Source organism: Saccopteryx bilineata, chromosome 8 (genome assembly GCF_036850765.1).
Source record: "Saccopteryx bilineata isolate mSacBil1 chromosome 8, mSacBil1_pri_phased_curated, whole genome shotgun sequence".
Classification (NCBI taxonomy): Eukaryota; Metazoa; Chordata; class Mammalia; order Chiroptera; family Emballonuridae; genus Saccopteryx; species Saccopteryx bilineata.
The window spans coordinates 29,943,599-29,962,267 of NC_089497.1; the positions used below are offsets into that span (position 1 = coordinate 29,943,599).

General features: G+C 44.7%; 1 protein-coding gene across 2 annotated transcripts in view; it reads left to right on the forward strand.

The window, feature by feature from the left end:
- Positions 1-3,470: 3,470 nt before the first annotated feature.
- The window catches only part of DCBLD2 (discoidin, CUB and LCCL domain containing 2), a 108,083-nt gene continuing 92,884 nt past the window's right edge, over positions 3,471-18,669 (forward strand). For both annotated transcript variants that reach the window (XM_066241496.1, XM_066241497.1), the window contains exon 1: positions 3,471-4,059. In XM_066241496.1, the coding sequence (XP_066097593.1) occupies positions 3,852-4,059 (208 nt within the window). In that variant the 5' untranslated portion in view covers positions 3,471-3,851. The remainder of the gene's footprint in view (positions 4,060-18,669) is intronic.

Genomic DNA, 18,669 nt, shown 5'->3' on the forward strand with positions numbered 1-18,669 from the left:
CTGTCTCTCCCTGTTTCCAGCTTCAGAAAAATAAAAAAAAAAAAAAAAAAAAAAAAAAAAAAAAAAAAAAGAAATAGCTTCTAAAATAAATTAGGTTCCTAACACTTCTGTCTTAACTGTGCTGTAGCAAATACATATAGAAAAAGTTGATAAATTTTCAGGAAATGAGTAATAAACCTGAGAACTAGATTTGACTGAAATGCCTAACTGAGAGACACTTACAGGATAAAGAGAAAAATGTATCCAAACCCATTCTGTTAACGGAAGGAAGGAAGTCTCCTGAGCAGAATTCAGATATTTAGCAACAAACTTGGCTATAAACATTAGTACAAACAGTCAATAAGAGAAAGAAAAGGCCTCTGTGAGAACAGTAACCAGATCTTTAGGGTGCTGGGCTTTGAAGTTTGAAATATTTCCCCAGAAATACTACATTCTTCTTTCTCTCCCACCCCACTGGAAGATCACAAGAGTAAATTCTCATTTTTTTCCTCTTTTTGTTATCCTGCCAAGAGTATACACTCACTGATAAAACCCACCAATGATTCATTACATACCATCATCCCAAGGTTTCCAGTATAAATGCCATATTAAATGAGCCTTTTCTGTTTTATTAATGCTTAACAGACATTTAATACAATGATGATGCCAATGACTTTTACTATATCATACCATTAAAACCCAGATGTTTCTTTTTTTTTTCTGTATTTTTCTGAAGCCGGAAATGGGGAGAGACAGTCAGACAGACTCCCGCATGCGCCCGACCGGGATCCACCCGGCACGCCCACCAGGGGCAACGCTCTGCCTACCAGGGGGCGATGCTCTGCCCCTCCGGGGCGTCGCTGTGTTGCGACCAGAGCCACTCCAGCACCTGGGGCAGAGGCCAAGGAGCCATCCCCAGCGCCCGGGCCATCTTTGCTCCAGTGGAGCCTCGGCTGCGGGAAGGGAAGAGAGAGACAGAGAGGAAGGGGAGGGGTGGAGAAGCAGATGGGCGCTTCTCCTGTGTGCCCTAGCTGGGAATCGAACCCGGGACTTCTGCACGCCAGGCCGACGCTCTACCACTGAGCCAACCGGCCAGGGCCAAACCCAGATGTTTCTGTATGAAGCAAAGGCGCCAGCCCACAGGTTCTTCTCCTCCATTCTCATTTCCTTAGCAGGGGCTCAAATGAACTTCATCTGGAAGCAGAAATAGTGGAATGTAACCATTCTTCCATATTTCTTCTTTTCTCTACAGATCAATTCCATTTGCCCTATCCCGCCATTATATATTGATGAAGAAAGAAGAAAAAAAGAAAACAAGAAAAAGGAAGAGACAGAAGAGGAAAAGAAGAGAAAGTTCTGATGATTTAAAATTTAAACTGAGAATCTATATTTACATTTAACATGGAATAAACAAATACATTAAAACAATACACAGTTTAAGTTTCTGGTATTTCAGATATAACTAGTCTCTGTGCTCCTTTCCTGAAACCCCAGTCTTCCCCAGAGTCTTAATCCAAAGCATTAGTTCATTTACCAGTCAAGAAATGGAGTCACCATGGCTGCTACAAGTCCTACCAGATGCAGCTCCATCTATACCATCCACTTGTAATCCAGCCTCCTTTGCCTCTGGCCTGAGATCACCTCCTATATTTTGTTATCTTATTCAAGACAGCTGGAGTCTCATACTTGCCATAATTTTATTTCTTAAAATCCTTCCAATGTGGTATTCCAATGTGGTATTGTGGCATCAGTCCATACTTACAACATGCCCCGATAGCAATGAATCTGTTTACATGGTCACCTTTCCGAGAGAATGTAGGCTCTTCTGATTGAACTTTGTATACTCACTGCCTACATTAGGCCTAAAGCATAGTAGGGTTTAATAGGTATCCAATAAATGCTTATTAAATAAATTTGGTAGAAGGGTTTAATTGAGGATGGATCTGCAAGGGAGTTGAAAAAGACCTCTAAAGTCCTTTACAGTTTTGAGTTTCATTTGAGGATATCAGTCCCTTCCATGGTTTTGAATATCAAATCTATTCATGACTTTCCCCAATAACTCCAAGGCCCTCCTCATCCTAAGCTTTATTTATTTATTTTAGATCTTATTTATTCATCTTAGAGAGAGAGACAGAGAGAGAGAAGGGGAGGAGGAGCAGAAAGCATCAACTTCCATATGTTCCTTGACCAGGGAACCCAGGGTTTCAACCGGCAACCTCAGCGTTCCAGGTCGATGCTTTATCCACTGCGCCACCTCAGGTCAGGCCACATCCTAAGCTTTAGACCAAAATGTCCACCTGCCTGATACCTAGCTTCACATATTAGCTAAGTGGACACCTCAAATTCAGTATGTCCAATGTTAACTCATTTTCCCACACAGCCTGCTTCACCTTTTCAGTTTCCAGTATTTATTAATGACAACAATCTCCTTAGGGGACCGTGTGAAAACCAGCCAGGACGGCAGCTCTCTCCTTCCTAAAACCAATCACCTCCTAGTCCTGTGGATTCTGCTTTCCTAAAGACCAGTTCTTCTTGTCACTCTGTCCCCTCACAGTCTCCATCAAGTTGTTTTGTGACTCTGATTAGCATTTATTTTACTCTGACATTCATGATATTTCCATCTCTTCTCCAACACTAGTTACTGGAAGATGTCTGTGTATTATGGCTGCAACTCTTACAACTCATAATAGAGAGTTTGCAGGTGCTCAACAACTCTAGAACGGCTGAATGGATGTTAGGATGTCAGGTTTATGCTCATGGGGGCATGAATCTTGTTATATCCTTTTAGGCACCTCCACCAATATAATAAATGCAGCAAAAGGTATTGGAAACAGTAGATATATAACATGTAATGTATATATTATATATATTGAGATATTTAATTGAACACTGATCTGTTGTAACTTGGCACAGACGCAACAATCGGTATAGCTTTTATTTAAAACAAATAAAAAAAAACAACAAAAAAAACCCTCTTCTATTTTTAAAAAAATAAAGAAAAAAAGAAAAAAAAATTCCTTTAGACTCAGCTTCCAGCCCAAACCATCCAGGATCCAGGTTTCCCACCTCTTCCAGTGGCCTGATGTGCAGAGGGGAGGAGCATGGAGTAAGCACCGCCCGAGGAGCAGCGGGCGCGGGATGGGGGAAGTCCCGGAAGTCATTGACCAGAGCTAGCGGCCGCCTCTGCGGGATCAGCTTGGGCTGAAGTCCCAACAATAACAAATCTCCGGCGGGCGGGGACCGCCGGGGGCCCGAGCTCGGAGGCGGAACCCAGATTGGGGGAGGCGGGTGGGACGCTTCCCAAGGCCTCAGAGGATTGGAGGAGAAAGAGGAGAGGCGGTTGAGTTCGAGTTGTGGGTGGCGTAGCTAACTGGTTGACCAAGGAGAGAGCGTGTTGATTGGGTGGCTCGGAGGAGACGGACCAGAGCCAACCGAGGATTGGCCCGTGGCGGCCGAAGGGGCGTGGCTAGGGCGCGCAGGAGGGAGCGCGAGGGAGCGGGGGCCGGCCTGCTTGCCAGCTAGGCGGAGCGGCGGGAGAGCGCGGGGAGTGGAGGTCGGGGTGAGGAACGCGGTGCGGGAAGCTCGTTCCCCGGCTCCGCCGCAGCGGTTCTCCGCGCCTCGTGCGTTCCGCTTCCTTCCTTCCCTCCCTCCCCTGTCCTGCACTCCGGCCTGGGGTCTCGGGCGGGGAACGGAGGGAAGGGACGAAGGAGGAGACGAAAGCGGAGTGAGGGGCGGAGGGGGTCCCAGCGCGGGGCGAGGCGCGCCGCCTCTCGCTCTCTCCTGCTCGCTGCAGCCGCCGCCTTGCTGCCCGGAGCCGCGGCGCGGGACTCCCAGCGCGCCCGCACTATGCAGGCGGACTGCCGGCCGCCGCGATGGCGAGCCGGACGGTGGTGAGAGCAGGGCGCAGCCCGCACGGTCCCCGAGTCCGGGCCGCGGCTGCCGCCCCCGCCCGGGCCGCGCTCCCCAACTCGCACTCTGGCCTCCCTCCCCGCCGCAGCGCCGCCGCCTCCCCTATGCCTCTGCTCCTCCTGCTCTTACCTGTCCTGCTGCTGCTGCTTGAGGACGCTGGAGCTCAGCAAGGTGGGTGGCCCCCGGAGAGAGCGCGGCGCCGGAGACCCGCGGGGGGCGGGGACGGGGCGCAGGGAGAGCCTGCGGGGCGCCGGGTCCCCGGGCCTTGAGCCGAATCTGCAGACACGCCGGGAAGGTGCGGTGCGCTGTCGCGCGTGGGCAGTCCTGGCCCGGCACTCGCGCGGGTGAATAGCAGAGGTGGGATCACCCTCTTGTCCCCCAACTTGGCGCGGCTTTACTTTTGGGCAAGGCCATTCATTTTCCTGAAAAGAGGGAAATGAGACCCTGCTATCAACTCCGCCTTTTTGATATTGGATTCTTTTTCTGGGGGAAATTTTGGGAGAAAAACGAAGTTTTGGAGACGTGACGCCTAAAGTTAAGTTAAACTGATAGATGGACAGTAGAAACGCAAAATAATTAAATAGCATCTTAAAACTGTTAAAGGCAAGTGGCGATAATGATGTTTTGTGAAAGTGCTCAGGTTCCATAGCGAGTGAAACTGATTCTGGTTATCTTTCAGTCTTGATTCAGCAAGTGTCCTTTACAATCCTTGCCTGTTAGTCTGGACGGTGGTCTATGCTGGCTCTGTTGTTGCCTAAAATGGAACGTTCCTCGTTAAAAAGGGTAAACCCATCCAGAAAGGGACAAAACGCTTTTTCTTCTGCGATCCTTGGGAAACCTATTCCAGAAGCAAGCAAAACTGTTTGTTTAGTTATCACAATGATGGAAAGAGAGAACAGAACTGATCTCCCTCCCCCACCCCCTTTAGTACTATTCTCAGGCAATCAACCGCAATTTTTTTTAAAGTCAGTATGGCATCAGTTATTGAACACATTTTCCATTACACTTCCCATTTTATTGCAGTGTGAGAAGGATTGTTACGTATTTCTGCGAAGTTTTTTCTTTAATTGATCCCCATGTTCAAATCCAACAATGTTGCTCTCTTACGGTTTTCCGTCAGGTAGGGAACCATGGTCTTAAGCCTGTCATTTTGACGATGCTGAAACTTTGACAGGCATATGAAGATATAATATCTTTATAAGGAAAAAAACTTACTGGTAAACTGGCCGCTTTTCCATCGAAGCACGATGTAAGATGCTTAGCATTCAGGTTTTAGTTAGATAATCTTCAGTGAGTTTTTGAACATCGGCCCTTCATAAATTAGTGTGAAATCCTTCCCTCCATTGAAGTTTTAGAGCCTCTGCTTGTATTTCCCTCCTAGTAGGGAAACAAAACAAAACAAAACAGGCTATATATGGCTAATACTTATTAGGGCTTACTTTGTGGCAGGCACAGTATCAAGTGGTTTATATGTACAAACTCAGTCCTCCCCACAGCCATTTCAGATAGATATTACCTCATTTCAAACACGGGAAACAGACAAAACATTTAAGGTACCTTAATACAGAAAGAAATGTAACTACCTCAGCAGAATAAATACTCTGTTTTGCTTATTTCCAAATCTGAAAGTGTTCATATTATGAAAATCTTTGAATAGTATAGAATCAGTTACATGTCTCCCCTCAAATGAGACAATTGCTGTTTTTAGAATTTTTCAAGCCTGATAGAAATAATCAACATTGGTTTTTTTTTAAAGATTTAATTTCAGTTTTTACCAGAGTATTTTAACAAACATATGCTTGTTTTTCATCGTGTCATATAAACACCAATGTAAATTAAATAGAAATAGTAATGATTCTGGTAACTTAAAAGACCTGATTTCCAGTTTTTCTAAGATGATTGGGTAAATATTAAGTTGTTTAAATTCTTGATATTTGTTTTCTATATTGGTAATACAAGAGTACATACTTATATTTCTCTTTAATTTTATTTTTTAATTACATTTGACATTCAGTATTATTTTATATTAATTTCAGGTGTACAGCCTAGTGATTAGTCACATTCTTTTTTTTCTTTTTTATATTTAGTGGGGGGGGGCACACTTGCATGCAGCAGACTGGTATCCACTCGCAAGCCCACTAGGGAGCGATGCTGTGCTGCCCATCTGGATCCTTGCTCCATTGCTCAGCAACTGAGCTCTTCTCAGTGCCTGAGGCGGAGGCCATGGAGTCATCCTCAGTGCCTGGGCCAACTGGCTCCAATCTAGCTGTTGCTGCAGGGGTATGGGGTCAGAGAGAGAGAGAGAGAGAGAGAGAGAGAAAAGCAAGAGGAGGAGGAGTTAAGAAGCAGATGGGTGCTTCTCCTGTGTACCCTGACTGGGAATTGAACCTGGGATCTCCACACACTGGGCCGATGCTCTTCCACTGAGTCAACTGGCCAGGGCCAACAGTCACATTTTTTACAAAGTGATTCTACCTGCCTCCTTACCCTCCCACTCCGGATATTTTCATTACTCACCTACCTGGCACCATACATCGCTATTACAGTATTATTAGCTATATTCTCTATGCTGTACTTTACATCCCTGTGACTTCTTTTATAACTACAATTTGTACTTCTTAATTCTTTTATACCAATTTTATAACTTAATGAAAATTAAATGATAGCACACAGGAGTTTGGGAAAAGAGAGAGCAATTTAATATAGCTATAACTGATTCAAATTGTTAATCATTGTTTTTTATCTTTATTTATTGATTTTAGCCAGAGAGAAAGGGAGAGAGAGGCAAGAACATCAATCCATGCCTTTGTGTGCCCTGACCAGGGATCAAACTGGCAACCTCTGCACTTCGGGCCAGTGCTAACCAACCGAGCTATCCAGCCAGCGCCCATTGTTAATCTTGAGCTTACTAAATTATCTGATAAAGTAAGGACCAGTTAGGCATATATCACCAAAAAACTCAGGCATTGCATGGGGTTTGAGCTCCCTGATTTTTAAAAATTGTGTTTTCTTACCCACAGGGTCCCAGTGCAGTCTGTGGTAGAATTGCTTTTAAATGAGTCTTCCTAGTCTAACAGATGTGCTTCAAGGGTTGACTGGTGTTCCCTTGCAAAACCGGGAAAAAAGTGTAATTTCAGAATGAGAAGCAGTGCTTTAAAACACCTATAGAATTATTAATAATGGGACTATCTACATGTTGTAATGTTAAGTTACAAGCTGTAGTTTTTCCTTTACATATTAGGAAAATGGAAGGAAAAAGGAACAGTTGTCTTTTGCTGGTACGGTTCTGGTTAATTTCTTCTCTGCTTTTTCAGATTGCTTGCAGTTTGCATGTAGGCAGGATAAAAGATAAGCGGTTTCAAGTGTTTTATGATAGATATTTTTTCCTTAGGCCAGCCTTGGTAGAATGCAAATGATATACAGAGTAGGACAAAAGTAGGTTTACAGTCGTTCCTATGAAAATAATACAATAATTAATAAAGAATAATACAAGAATAAACTCTGTGTTTCTCATACTCACAACTCAAACCTACTCTTGCTCCAGCCTGTAGATTTCGAGGTAGAATGGTGCCTCAGGGTATTTTGTTTTTGTTTTTTAATCTTTCGGACATCATTTTGAAATACAGTAGTAAGAGATTTTACGTTACTCCCAATAAATGTCATACGTAGCTATTCCTCATCAGGCTTTCCGCTGACAGAGTGATTTTTCCTTTTATTAGAATCAGAATACAATTTATCATTATATTCATAAAAGACTTATTAGCCTTTTAAAACATATTTTGACCTCAAATCATTAATCTATTTATAAATTCTCATTCAAATCTATTGTGGTGTTTTAGGTATGGCTTATATTTATGTTTTTGATTTGTAAATTTAATATTAAGTTCATCTTCTAAATCTTTTTATTTTTTATTGAATGCATTTTTTCCCCTGTAAAATGTACGGCTTTCTAAAAAACTTCAATCGGTGAAACACTAATTGCACATTAGCTACTGGAATGAATTTACTGCATGGGAAGTTGAGGGTCTCCTATGCAGGAATTTATGTCTCTGGTTTACATTATGACGAAGAATTCGTGTCACCTCATCTCAGGAGCTCAGCCTCCTCATTTGTGTCATAGGAAGGCTTGCCTACCTTCTGGGTTAGAATACTATTTGAATGTGGAGTGAACTTTAAAACCCATTAAGATTGACTTGTTTATGATTATTTATGTGAAATGTTTGTGAAGATACTGATTTTGTTTGCTTATTTAATAAACCTATGAGCAACATCAGATTTTTAAAAAAGTATTTCATTTCCACAATATTTGGAACTACTCTGTGGGGGGGAGGAATTTATATTCTGTCAAGTAATGCTTTTATTTCCTAGTGATACAGGGAAATATTTTTGAACAATATTTGTGAATGATCAGAATTGAAGAGCATGTCTCTTGTTTGCAAAGAACATTTGTAATTATTTCTAATATTGACATTATGTTAATTTAGAATTTTCCATTGTCTTTCTTGGTGTGATAAAACATTAAGATTCCTTATGTAGTTTTGTTCAGAGGCAAAAATTAGTTTTCAAAAAAATTTTTTGATTAATTTGCACAATGGGAATTAGAAATATTCCACATGATCATATTAAAATCCACATTTTAAAAACTTATAAATTAAAAATTAATTATAAAATTACAGATTAATGATTTAGGTAGTTTCCTAATGTTGTAAGTAAAGAGGAAACATTATTTCTCTTTGGAGATAGTAAATAATTCTGTTTGATCATCTGAGCTTCATTCTAGAAGATCAGCATTAAAAATATCTTTAAGTGAAATTGTTACAAATGGAAGTACCAGTTCTAGAATTAAAATGACAAATGAATTCATTTCCAGAAAGCATAATTCAGTATGATGAGGAACAGCTAGATTTACAGAGAGGTGGATTTTAAATTTAGGACTACTGTATACCTAATAAAATGAACCTTTGATATGAAAGCTTATGTGGCAATATTGGGCATTGATGGAATATGTACAAATAGGTAGTTTCTATTTCCACTTCTTGGAATGATGACAAAATTAGGAGGAATAGAAAAATCTCTCTAGAGATTGTGATAGTTGTTAAATGTGATTGCTGAAATATGAAGCAAACAAGTTGGTAGTTTTTCTCATATGACTCATGAATTCACTTTATTTTAGAACAACATTATGGCCCTAGCACTTTATTTATTTTTAAAATATTTTACAAGTAACAATGACTCAAAACCAAAAGCTTAAGTGATAATTATTCATAGTTCTACCCCCGATCTATCAAGCTGTTATTTTTATGTTTCTTTCTTCTCTATTAGAATTCACACACCTACATAATCTTACATGGGTGTAACTTTAATACTTCTGTATTAATGTTCTGTAGGCATAGCATGTAAAAATTAATTTAAAAGCTAACATATAAACATAGTTAACAAAATACTAGGTGAATACTTCAAAATATAAAAGACCTTTATTGAAGTAACTACTATATTGTTCATAACTGCTATATTATTATTTTCTTTATTCCATTGAATTAAGTTCTTTATTCAGCATAGGATCTTAGAGTAAGTATGTTAAGTCTTCAATGATGTCCATAGGTTCTGAGACTTTAAGCGAAATGACATATTAACGAAACCAATTTTACCATGGCTAATCGAGATAAACAGTGTTACACTCCTATGGCATCTCATCAAAGTTAAAATGACAGTGGATGAATGGACATTATTTGAGGACCTGTTTGAACTGTTGTATATCAGTTCAAAATATTAGTTGAGAAACTACATCATGCTGATTTTCCAGATTATATGGATTAAATCAATATAATCCATGAGAACAGAAAATACTTATAGGTATTCAAATAAACTTGTATTTAATTAACATCAGTGTCCATGAAGCAGGTGGGATAATGGGGAGATATTAAAAGGCTGCTAAAGCATCACCTACTAGTTCAACCTGCCCTCTGAAGGATGTAGTTGCAGGAAAAACTGTAATTAGCTACTTGAATTGCGAGGAAGACCCTAAGGTGCAGGCTCCCTCCACTGTTTTCTAAGGGAGTGGGCCCACGGCTGCTTGAAAGGCTTCTGCTGTGTATGGTGCATGGAAGTTTGTAGTCAAAACAGAATCGCTTGGGATCAAGGAGAAGATGCTGATATTCTGTCATTCTCTCATTAAGAACCATCACCACGAGGGAGTATCAGTTATGAGCTCCCAGGAGAGTGTTCACCTTTGTCATTCTCTCATTAAGAACCATCGGCATGAGGGAGTATCAGTTATGAGCTCCCAGGAGAGTGTTCACCTTTGTCAGTACACACAGCTCAGAGACGGTAAGAGAAGAGTAAAACATTGTCAGTGTTTTCCAACCTACAGTTTGGGGAATAACCTCCAAATTGAAATATCTACGGAAACAACCCAGGAAGATTGCACGGAGCTGTCGGTTTATGAGGGAAGGAGGGCTCACAATGCCTAGGAAAGGAGGAGAAACCTTGCCGATAAAATGGTTTTCAAGTAGGCGAGCTTTAAATAATTGCTGGATTTCTAGTCCATAGTGATGACAGACATTTGAAGAGTAAGATCACAGCATAAGAGCAACAAAGTCAGGAAGCCATGGGAGTTGGAAGCCTGCGCTGTTGCGGAGAGGAGCAAGCCTCTGGTCTTTGCCCACTGCTTTTCCTTGAGCCCCGTGCCCAGAACCCCTGCGCAATCATTGGGCAAGTGTCTGTGGGCTGTGGTTCGAATCTCTGCAGCCCTGCCCTCTTGGAGCTAGAGTAGTGCTACTGTTGCTGTGGCCAGCAGCCCTTTATCACCTGTAAGAGGAAATCCAAACTCCTTTGCATGTTAAAGACGGGGTTGGCAGAAGTAGGTTTACAATTGTTTGCATGGAAAATATTATAATAATAAATAATGATATAAGAATAAGCTTTCATATACTAACAACTGTAAGTCCACTTTTGCCCAAACCTGTATAATTTTTTCGCCGTCTGATCCCTCTCTTCCTCTCTGATTTATTAATCTCATGCCAGTACCCCTCATGCTTTAAGGTTCAGGTGTAAGTCTGAGCTACTTTTCATCCTAATATACAGTGTGTCCGTAAAGTCATGATACACTTTTGACCGGTCACAGGAAAGCAACAAAAGACGATAGAAATGTGAAATCTGCACCAAATAAAAGGAAAACTCTCCCAGTTTCATACCTATTCAGTGCAGTTCCATGTGGGCTCACGCACAGATTTTTTAGGGCTCCTTAGGTAGCTATCCCGTATAGCCTCTACAGACTCGTCACTGACTGATGGCCTACCAGAACGGGGTTTCTCCACCAAACTGCCAGTTTCCTTCAACTGCTTATCCCACCGAGTAATGTTATTCCTATGTGGTGGCGCTTTGTTATAAATGCGCCGATATTCACGTTGCACTTTGGTCACGAATTCGAATTTAGTGAGCCACAGAACACACTGAACTTTCTCCTGTACCGTCCACATCTCCACTGGCATGGCCATGGGCTGCTCCGCTGTATACATGGAGTTACATCATCATCTGCGCATGTGCACATGCTGCCACATCATCCTACAGAAACTGGGAGGGTTTTCTTTTTATTTGGTGCAGATTTCACATTTCTATCATCTTTTGCTGCTGTCCTGTGACCGGTCAAAAGTGCAGTGACTTTACAGACACACTGTATAATTTTATGCTTTTTTACCTTATTCCCTGTACTGACCTCTTTACATATGCTGTTTTCTCTACATGGAATGCCCTTACTTTTTTTTTTTTTTAGAGAGAGAGAGAGGTGGGGACATACAGGGATGGACAGACAGGAAGGGAGAGAGATGAGAAGCATCAACTCGTTGCGGCTCCTTAGTTGTTCACTGATTGCTTCTCATATGTGCCTTGCCTGGGAGGATCAGGCAGGCTGAGTCAATGACTCCTTGCTCAAGCCAGTGAGCTTTGGGCCCAAGCCAGTAACCATGGGGTTATGTCTTTGATCCCACTCTTAAGCCGGCGACCTCAGGGTTTTGAACCTGTGTTTTCAGTGTCCCAGGTTGATGCTCTGTCCACTGTGCCACTGCTTGGTTAGGCACCCTTACTTTCTTTTCTTGTCTATTTGGTAAACTATTTATTTAATTTTAGCAAAAGAGAGAAAGATAGAGACAGACAGACAGGATCATTGATCTGTTCCTCTATGTGCCTGACCCCGGGGATCGAACAGGCAACCTCTGCACTTCAGGTCGATGCTTTAACCAACCAAGCTATCCAGCCAGGGCTATTTGGTAAACTCTTAATCATCCTTCAGAGACCCTTCTTGGGTCTCATCCCCTCTGTGAAGAGTTTTCTAACCATCACCAAACATTCACTGTCAAATAGTACTTTCCAGTTATTTCTGTTCATTCATTCATCACACTAGTTTAAAAATTTGTTCCTGGCAGAGAGATTTATTCATTTTCTTACTTTTGATAATTAGTATGACGTCCATCATTGAAAAAATGTGTATCGGCTCTAGCCGGTTGGCTCAGTGGTAGAGCATTGGCCTGGCTTGCAGGAGTCCCGGGTTCGATTCCCAGCCAGGGCACACAGGAGAAGCACCCATCTGCTTCTCCACCCCTCCTCATCTCCTTCCTCTCTATCTCTCTCTTCCCCTCCCGCAGCCAAGACTCCACTGGAGCAAAGTTTGCCTGGGTACTGAGGATGGCTCTGTGGCCTCTGCCTCAGGCGCTAGAATGGCTCTGATTGCGGCACAGCAATGCCCCAAGATGGGCAGAGCGTCGCCCCCTGGTGGGTGTGCCGGGTGGATCCCGGTCGGGCGCATGCGGGAGTCTGTCTGCCTCCCCGTTTCTAGCTTTGGAAAAAAAAAGAAAAAGAAAAAGAAAAAACGTGTATCGAGGGTCCAATCTGCTGCCCAAGCACATTATTTGGTGCTAGTCTCTGGGTACCTGCACGCCTTTAGAGTCCAACATTTGCCTAGTGTTTCCTAGCCATCCTTTTCCCAGGCGCTAGGCCTCTTTGCTGCACTCCCTTGAGGAGAGGAGACCGCCTTTATCTGGGCCTTGGACATAGCCATGGCTACTGCTTAGAAAATACTGTTGTGTCCACCTGTTAGATCGTCCTTAACAGCAACAGCCTAAAGTAATGTCAGCAAGGTGGGTGCACTCCTTTATTCTCAGTTGAAGAGTCACCTCCACCATTCTAAGTCTCCTGGTTTTGGTTCTAGTAGTTGTCTGCCTCTTTTTAGTCACCAGCCGACATACGTGGAGCTTTAGTACTCAGATGGCTTTAGTAATCTGTGTCAGGAAAACAGTGGGGAACAGGCTGGACAGGTCGGTGGAACTATGTATTTTGGAGAACTTTCCCTTACGGGCTGACTGAGGAATTTGTACCCGAGATGTTAGGCATGGCATCAGCCTTAGTTCCTCCATCTTCCCCCGGTCCTTCTGTCCATCTGCGGGTTCAGCCATCTCTTACCAAGCCCAGGCACTCCAATGTATCATCACGATGACGCTTTTCCCCTGGTCCTCGACAGGTCCTACGCAGGCTCACATGCCAATCCAGTGTCTGCTTTCTCAGGTTCCAGAGAGCCCAAGGTTCCTGGAGTAAGTCACGTGTCCATTGGGATTAGGTGTGCCACAATGAGGACCACTAGTCAAATCTCAGATGGGATTACTGCTCAGCAGCAGCAGCATGCCTCTCACTCTGTGGGGCTGAACTGCCCGTGTCCTCGTGCCTGTGCAGTGCACTTCGCCTCTCCCGCCTCCCTCTCTTCCCGAAACTTCCACCTTGTCGAGAGCACTGCTTTATCAGGGCATATAAGCTGTGTTTTAGTATAACTTAAACTTCTGTGGTGTTTCTTATTCTATGCCTGAAAACATGCTCAAAGCACTGCTGGCTTTTATACATCTTTCTTTTGAGGGGTTTGCTTCTCAGGTACCTATATCTTAGCTTTTTTCAGTGACAAATACTCTGAAAAGTAGACTATGCTTGTCCTGCACATTTCTTAGTGTCAGGCACGCAGCAGGCCTTTGTTAATGATGGTTTCCTTTCTAACCCTCGAAGTCTAGCATCTGTAGTACTGAACTATCATTTAAACCAGGGGTAGTCAACCTTTTTATACCTACTGCCCACTTTTGTATCTCTGTTAGTAGTAAAATTTTCTAACCGCCCACTGGTTCCACAGTAATGGTTATTTATAAAATAGGGAAGTAACTTTACTTTATAAAATTTATAAAGCACAGTTACAGCAAGTTAAAGCATATAATAGTAATAACTTACCAAGTACTTTATGTCGGATTTTCGCTAAGTTGGGCCGAATAAATCTTTTTTTTTTTTTTTTCATTTTTCTGAAGCTGGAAACAGGGAGAGACAGTCAGACAGACTCCCGCATGCGCCCGACCAGGATCCACCTGGCACGCCCACCAGGGGTGATGCTCTGCCCACCGAGGGGGCGATGCTATGCTATGCCCATCCTGGGCGTCGCCATGTTGCGACCAGAGCCACTCTAGCGCCTGGGGCAGAGGCCACAGAGCCATCCCCAGCGCCCGGGCCATCTTTGCTCCAATGGAGCCTTGGCTGCGGGAGGGGAAGAGAGAGACAGAGAGGAAAGTGCGGCAGAGGGGTGGAGAAGCAAATGGGCGCTTCTCCTGTGTGCCCTGGCCGGAAATCGAACCCGGGTCCTCCGCACGCTAGGCCGACGCTCTACCGCTGAGCCAACCGGCCAGGGCCCCGAATAAATCTTTATAAAACAACTTACTATAGTTAAATCTATCTTTTTATTTATACTTTGGTTGCTCCGCTACCGCCCACCATGAAAGCTGGAACACCCACTAATGGGCGGTAGGGACCAGGCTGACTACCACTGATTTAAACTGTCGGTTTTGATTTGGTTTGGTTTTCGTTTTACCCTACAAAACCTGAGAGCTTTGTCTTCACTATTTTATATTCTGGTAGACTTTGAATAGTATGGAGACTTTGGAATCCAACATACCTGGATTTAAATACCACCCATGTCGACCTTGGGATTCACTTACCACTCTCTGTGTTATTCAATATATAATGCATCTCTTTTTCTAGAATGTGTGCAGCTGGGATCAGGTCTTTTTGGGTAGCTGGTAAGTTTTTGTTCAATGAGTGAATCAATGTACGAATGAAAATTTTGGGGTTTTTTCCTGGTCTGCTGTTAAAATCTCCATCTTCGAATGTTTACTTTCTTCTGAGACCCAGCCCTTTTCTACCCCCTGCCCCAGTCCCCATCCCAGTTACTGTTTAGGGCAGCTCCAGCTCTGGTTCAGTGGAAGGGGTCCGACTGCAGTAGAGGAGTGTGACAGCAAGGTGTGACTGTTCACCTGCGGTGCTTTTACCTGGCCGCTAACCCACCCAGACCTTTACTGCTGCTGTTGAGCCTCCTTTTTGACCTCCGCTTTCTCTGTCCAATTTTTTTTTTCTTGACATTTTTTACTTTTTTATTATTATTCATTTTAGAGAGGAGAGAGAGAGGGAGAGAGAGAGACAGAGAGAGGAGAGAGAGACAGGGGGGAGGAGCTGGAAGCATCAACTCCCATATGTGCCTTGACCAGGCAAGCCCAGGGTTTCGAACCGGTGACCTCAGCATTTCCAGGTCGACGCTTTATCCACTGCGCCACCACAGGTCACTGTCCAATTTTTGTAGTATGTTTCAACTTCCTTTCATCTCCCTTCTTTCAGAGCATTTCCAGGTTCATGGTTTCTCTCTTTCTTTGTGGCATCCCCTTGTTTCCAGTTATTCTTTGGATCCCAGAAGCTAACTTTATAGGTCTGAGCTAGACATTCTGTTGCATGGGTGGAGGAGAAGCGTTTTAGTTGGGACTGTTGATCTCATAGAGGATAGAAGTGTAAATCTGCTTACGGTAGAAGGGAAGAGCATCAGGAGGGTTTGAAGATTATTGTGGAGCCTTGAGAAGAGCTGAACCAACCTAAGAGGGGGAAGCAGGAATGCAGCTGGGCCTCAGGCACCAAGGGTTCGACTTAATTTTCGTCTTTTGATCAGCCTGGCTTTCTTTGCATCCATGAAATCATGGCTCCTGGCAATCCTCAAGGCTGATAGAGTCACCACTAGAGAGATTCTGGGATTTCCCTAATGTACAAGGTCCAGAAATTGGGGGGAAAGATGACTTAGCCTCTAAATGGCCTAATGTAAGCCCGTACCCCCTCTTGGACCTGTCAGCTAGCCAGGGACATGAGGTGTACAAAAACTGTTGGAAGCCAGGCTTGGACCTGTCAGCTAGCCAGGTTCCCGGAAAGATAGGAGAGTACTAGATAGAGGTATCATCTCTCTTTTTTTTTTTTTTATTTATTCATTTTTAGAGAGGAGAGACAGAGAAGGAGAGAGAGACAGAGAGAGAGAAGGGGGGAGGAGCTAGAAGCATCAACTCCCATATGTGCCTTGACCAGGCAAGCCCAGGGTTTCGAACCGGCGACCTCAGCATTTCCAGGTCGACACTTTATCCAGTGCGCCACCACAGGTCAGGCTATAGAGGTATCATCTTAAAGGAGAAAAAGGTTCACATTTATAGAGGCTACTATACTTTACATTAGTTGTTAAAAACCCACACAAGTACCTTGAGAGATCCCCATGTACAGGTGAGGAACTGGAGGCTTTTAGAATCAAGTGCCCAGGATCTCAAAGTTGGCACGGCTAGAATTTAAATCCAAGTCCATCTGACTCCAAAGCCCATGTACTTGCTACTGAATTACTTGCCTGTCTAGTGCCCACCGCTGGCTTGTTGGGATTTACTTTTCTAAATTCATCAGCATGTGTTAAGGGCCTAGTATCCCTATTTCTATATGTCTGCCTGCCTCACACAGTTTTACAGCTTGGTGTGGTAAACTAACATAGAATTGCATACATAATTAACCATATTAAGTTCAGTAAGAGATTTTGATAATAAAAATGGAGAAAAGACCAGGACTTTCAGCGTGTTTTACGAAGAAGGGAACATTTGGATCTGCTAGGTGGATGAAAAGAGGAAGCACGTTACTGTCGGTAGAGAGGAAAGGCCTGTGCGGTGTCACAGGGGAGAACGGTGTCACAGAGGGAAGGATGGTGTCACAGAGGGGAGGACGGTGTCACAGAGGGGGGAATGGTGTCACAGAGGGGAGGACGGTGTCAGAGGGGAGAACGGTGTCACAGAGGGGAGGACGGTGTCAAAGGGGAGGACGGTGTCACAGAGGGGAGGACGGTGTCACAGGGGAGGACGGTGTCACAGAGGGGAGGACGGTGTCACAGGGGAGGACGGTGTCACAGAGGGGAGGACGGTGTCACAGGGGAGGACGGTGTCACAGGGGAGGACGGTGTCACAGAGGGGAGGACGGTGTCACAGAGGGGAGGACGGTGTCACGGGAGGACGATGTCACAGAGGGGAGGACAGTGTCACAGAGGGGAGGACGGTGTCACAGGGGAGGACAGTGTCACAGAGGGGAGAACGGTGTCACAGGGGAGGACGGTGTCACAGAGGGGGGAACGGTGTCACAGGGGAGGACGGTGTCACAGAGGGGGGAACGGTGTCACAGGGGAGGACGGTGTCACAGAGGGGAGGACGGTGTCACAGAGGGGAGGACGGTGTCACGGGAGGACGGTGTCACAGAGGAGGACGGTGTCACAGAGGGGGGAACGGTGTCACGGGAGGACGGTGTCACAGGGGAGGACGGTGTCACAGAGGGGAGGACAGTGTCACAGAGGGGAGGACGGTGTCACAGAGGGGAGGACGGTGTCACAGAGGAGGACGGTGTCACAGAGGAGAGGACGGTGTCACAGAGGAGGATGGTGTCACAGAGGGGAGGACGGTGTCACAGAGGAGGACGGTGTCACAGAGGGGAGAACGGTGTCACAGAGGGGAGGACACGGAGTATGCAGGGAGTTCCCTGGGGTTTGGCAGCAGGAGCCAAGAGGTTGGGGCGAAGTCAGGAAATGAGGGAAGGGAAACCAGGGAAAGATCTTAATAGACTATGTGCTTGCTGAAGAATTTGACATTTGTTTATGTTTAGGTGAGAGGAGGGGAGATAGGCAGTCTTCCGCCCATGCCTCTAGGGGCATCCACCCGCAGCCCCATCTGGGAGGATGCTGGAGTACTGAGTTAGCACCTGAGGATGCTGGAGTACCGAGTTAGCACCTGGTGATGCTGGAGTACCGAGTTAGCACCTGGTGATGCTGGAGTACCGAGTTAGCACCTGATGATGCTGGAGTACCGAGTTAGCACCTGATGATGCTGGAGTACCGAGTTAGCACCTGGTGATGCTGGAGTACCGAGTTAGCACCTGGTGATGCTGGAGTACCGAGTTAGCACCTGGTGATGCTGGAGTACCGAGTTAGCACCTGGTGATGCTGGAGTACTGAGTTAGCACCCAGCAGCCCCATCTGGGAGGATGCTGGAGTACCGAGTTAGCACTGAGGCTGTCTTGCTCCTCTGGAGCCATCCTCAGCACCTGGGGTCATACTCCAAGCACTGGCTGCAGGAGGAGCCCAGGGTAAGGGGGAGGAGTGGAGGGCCCTAACCGTAGATCAGACCCAGGACAGCCGTACACCGGGTTTACGCTCTATCCACTCTATCCACTGAGCCACCGGCCGTGGCCGGATTTGACTTGTATTTTATCGTAAGTAAAAATAGTGGAAGGATTTTTAAATAAGGGACCTATATGACCCAGTTGGTGTTTACAAAACACTGGCCAGGAGTGTGGACAGTGAATTAGAGGAAGGAAAGAGGGAAGTGTGGAAACAAAGCCCTGCACCTGTTCAAAGGGACTAAATTTGAGATATTGAAGAGC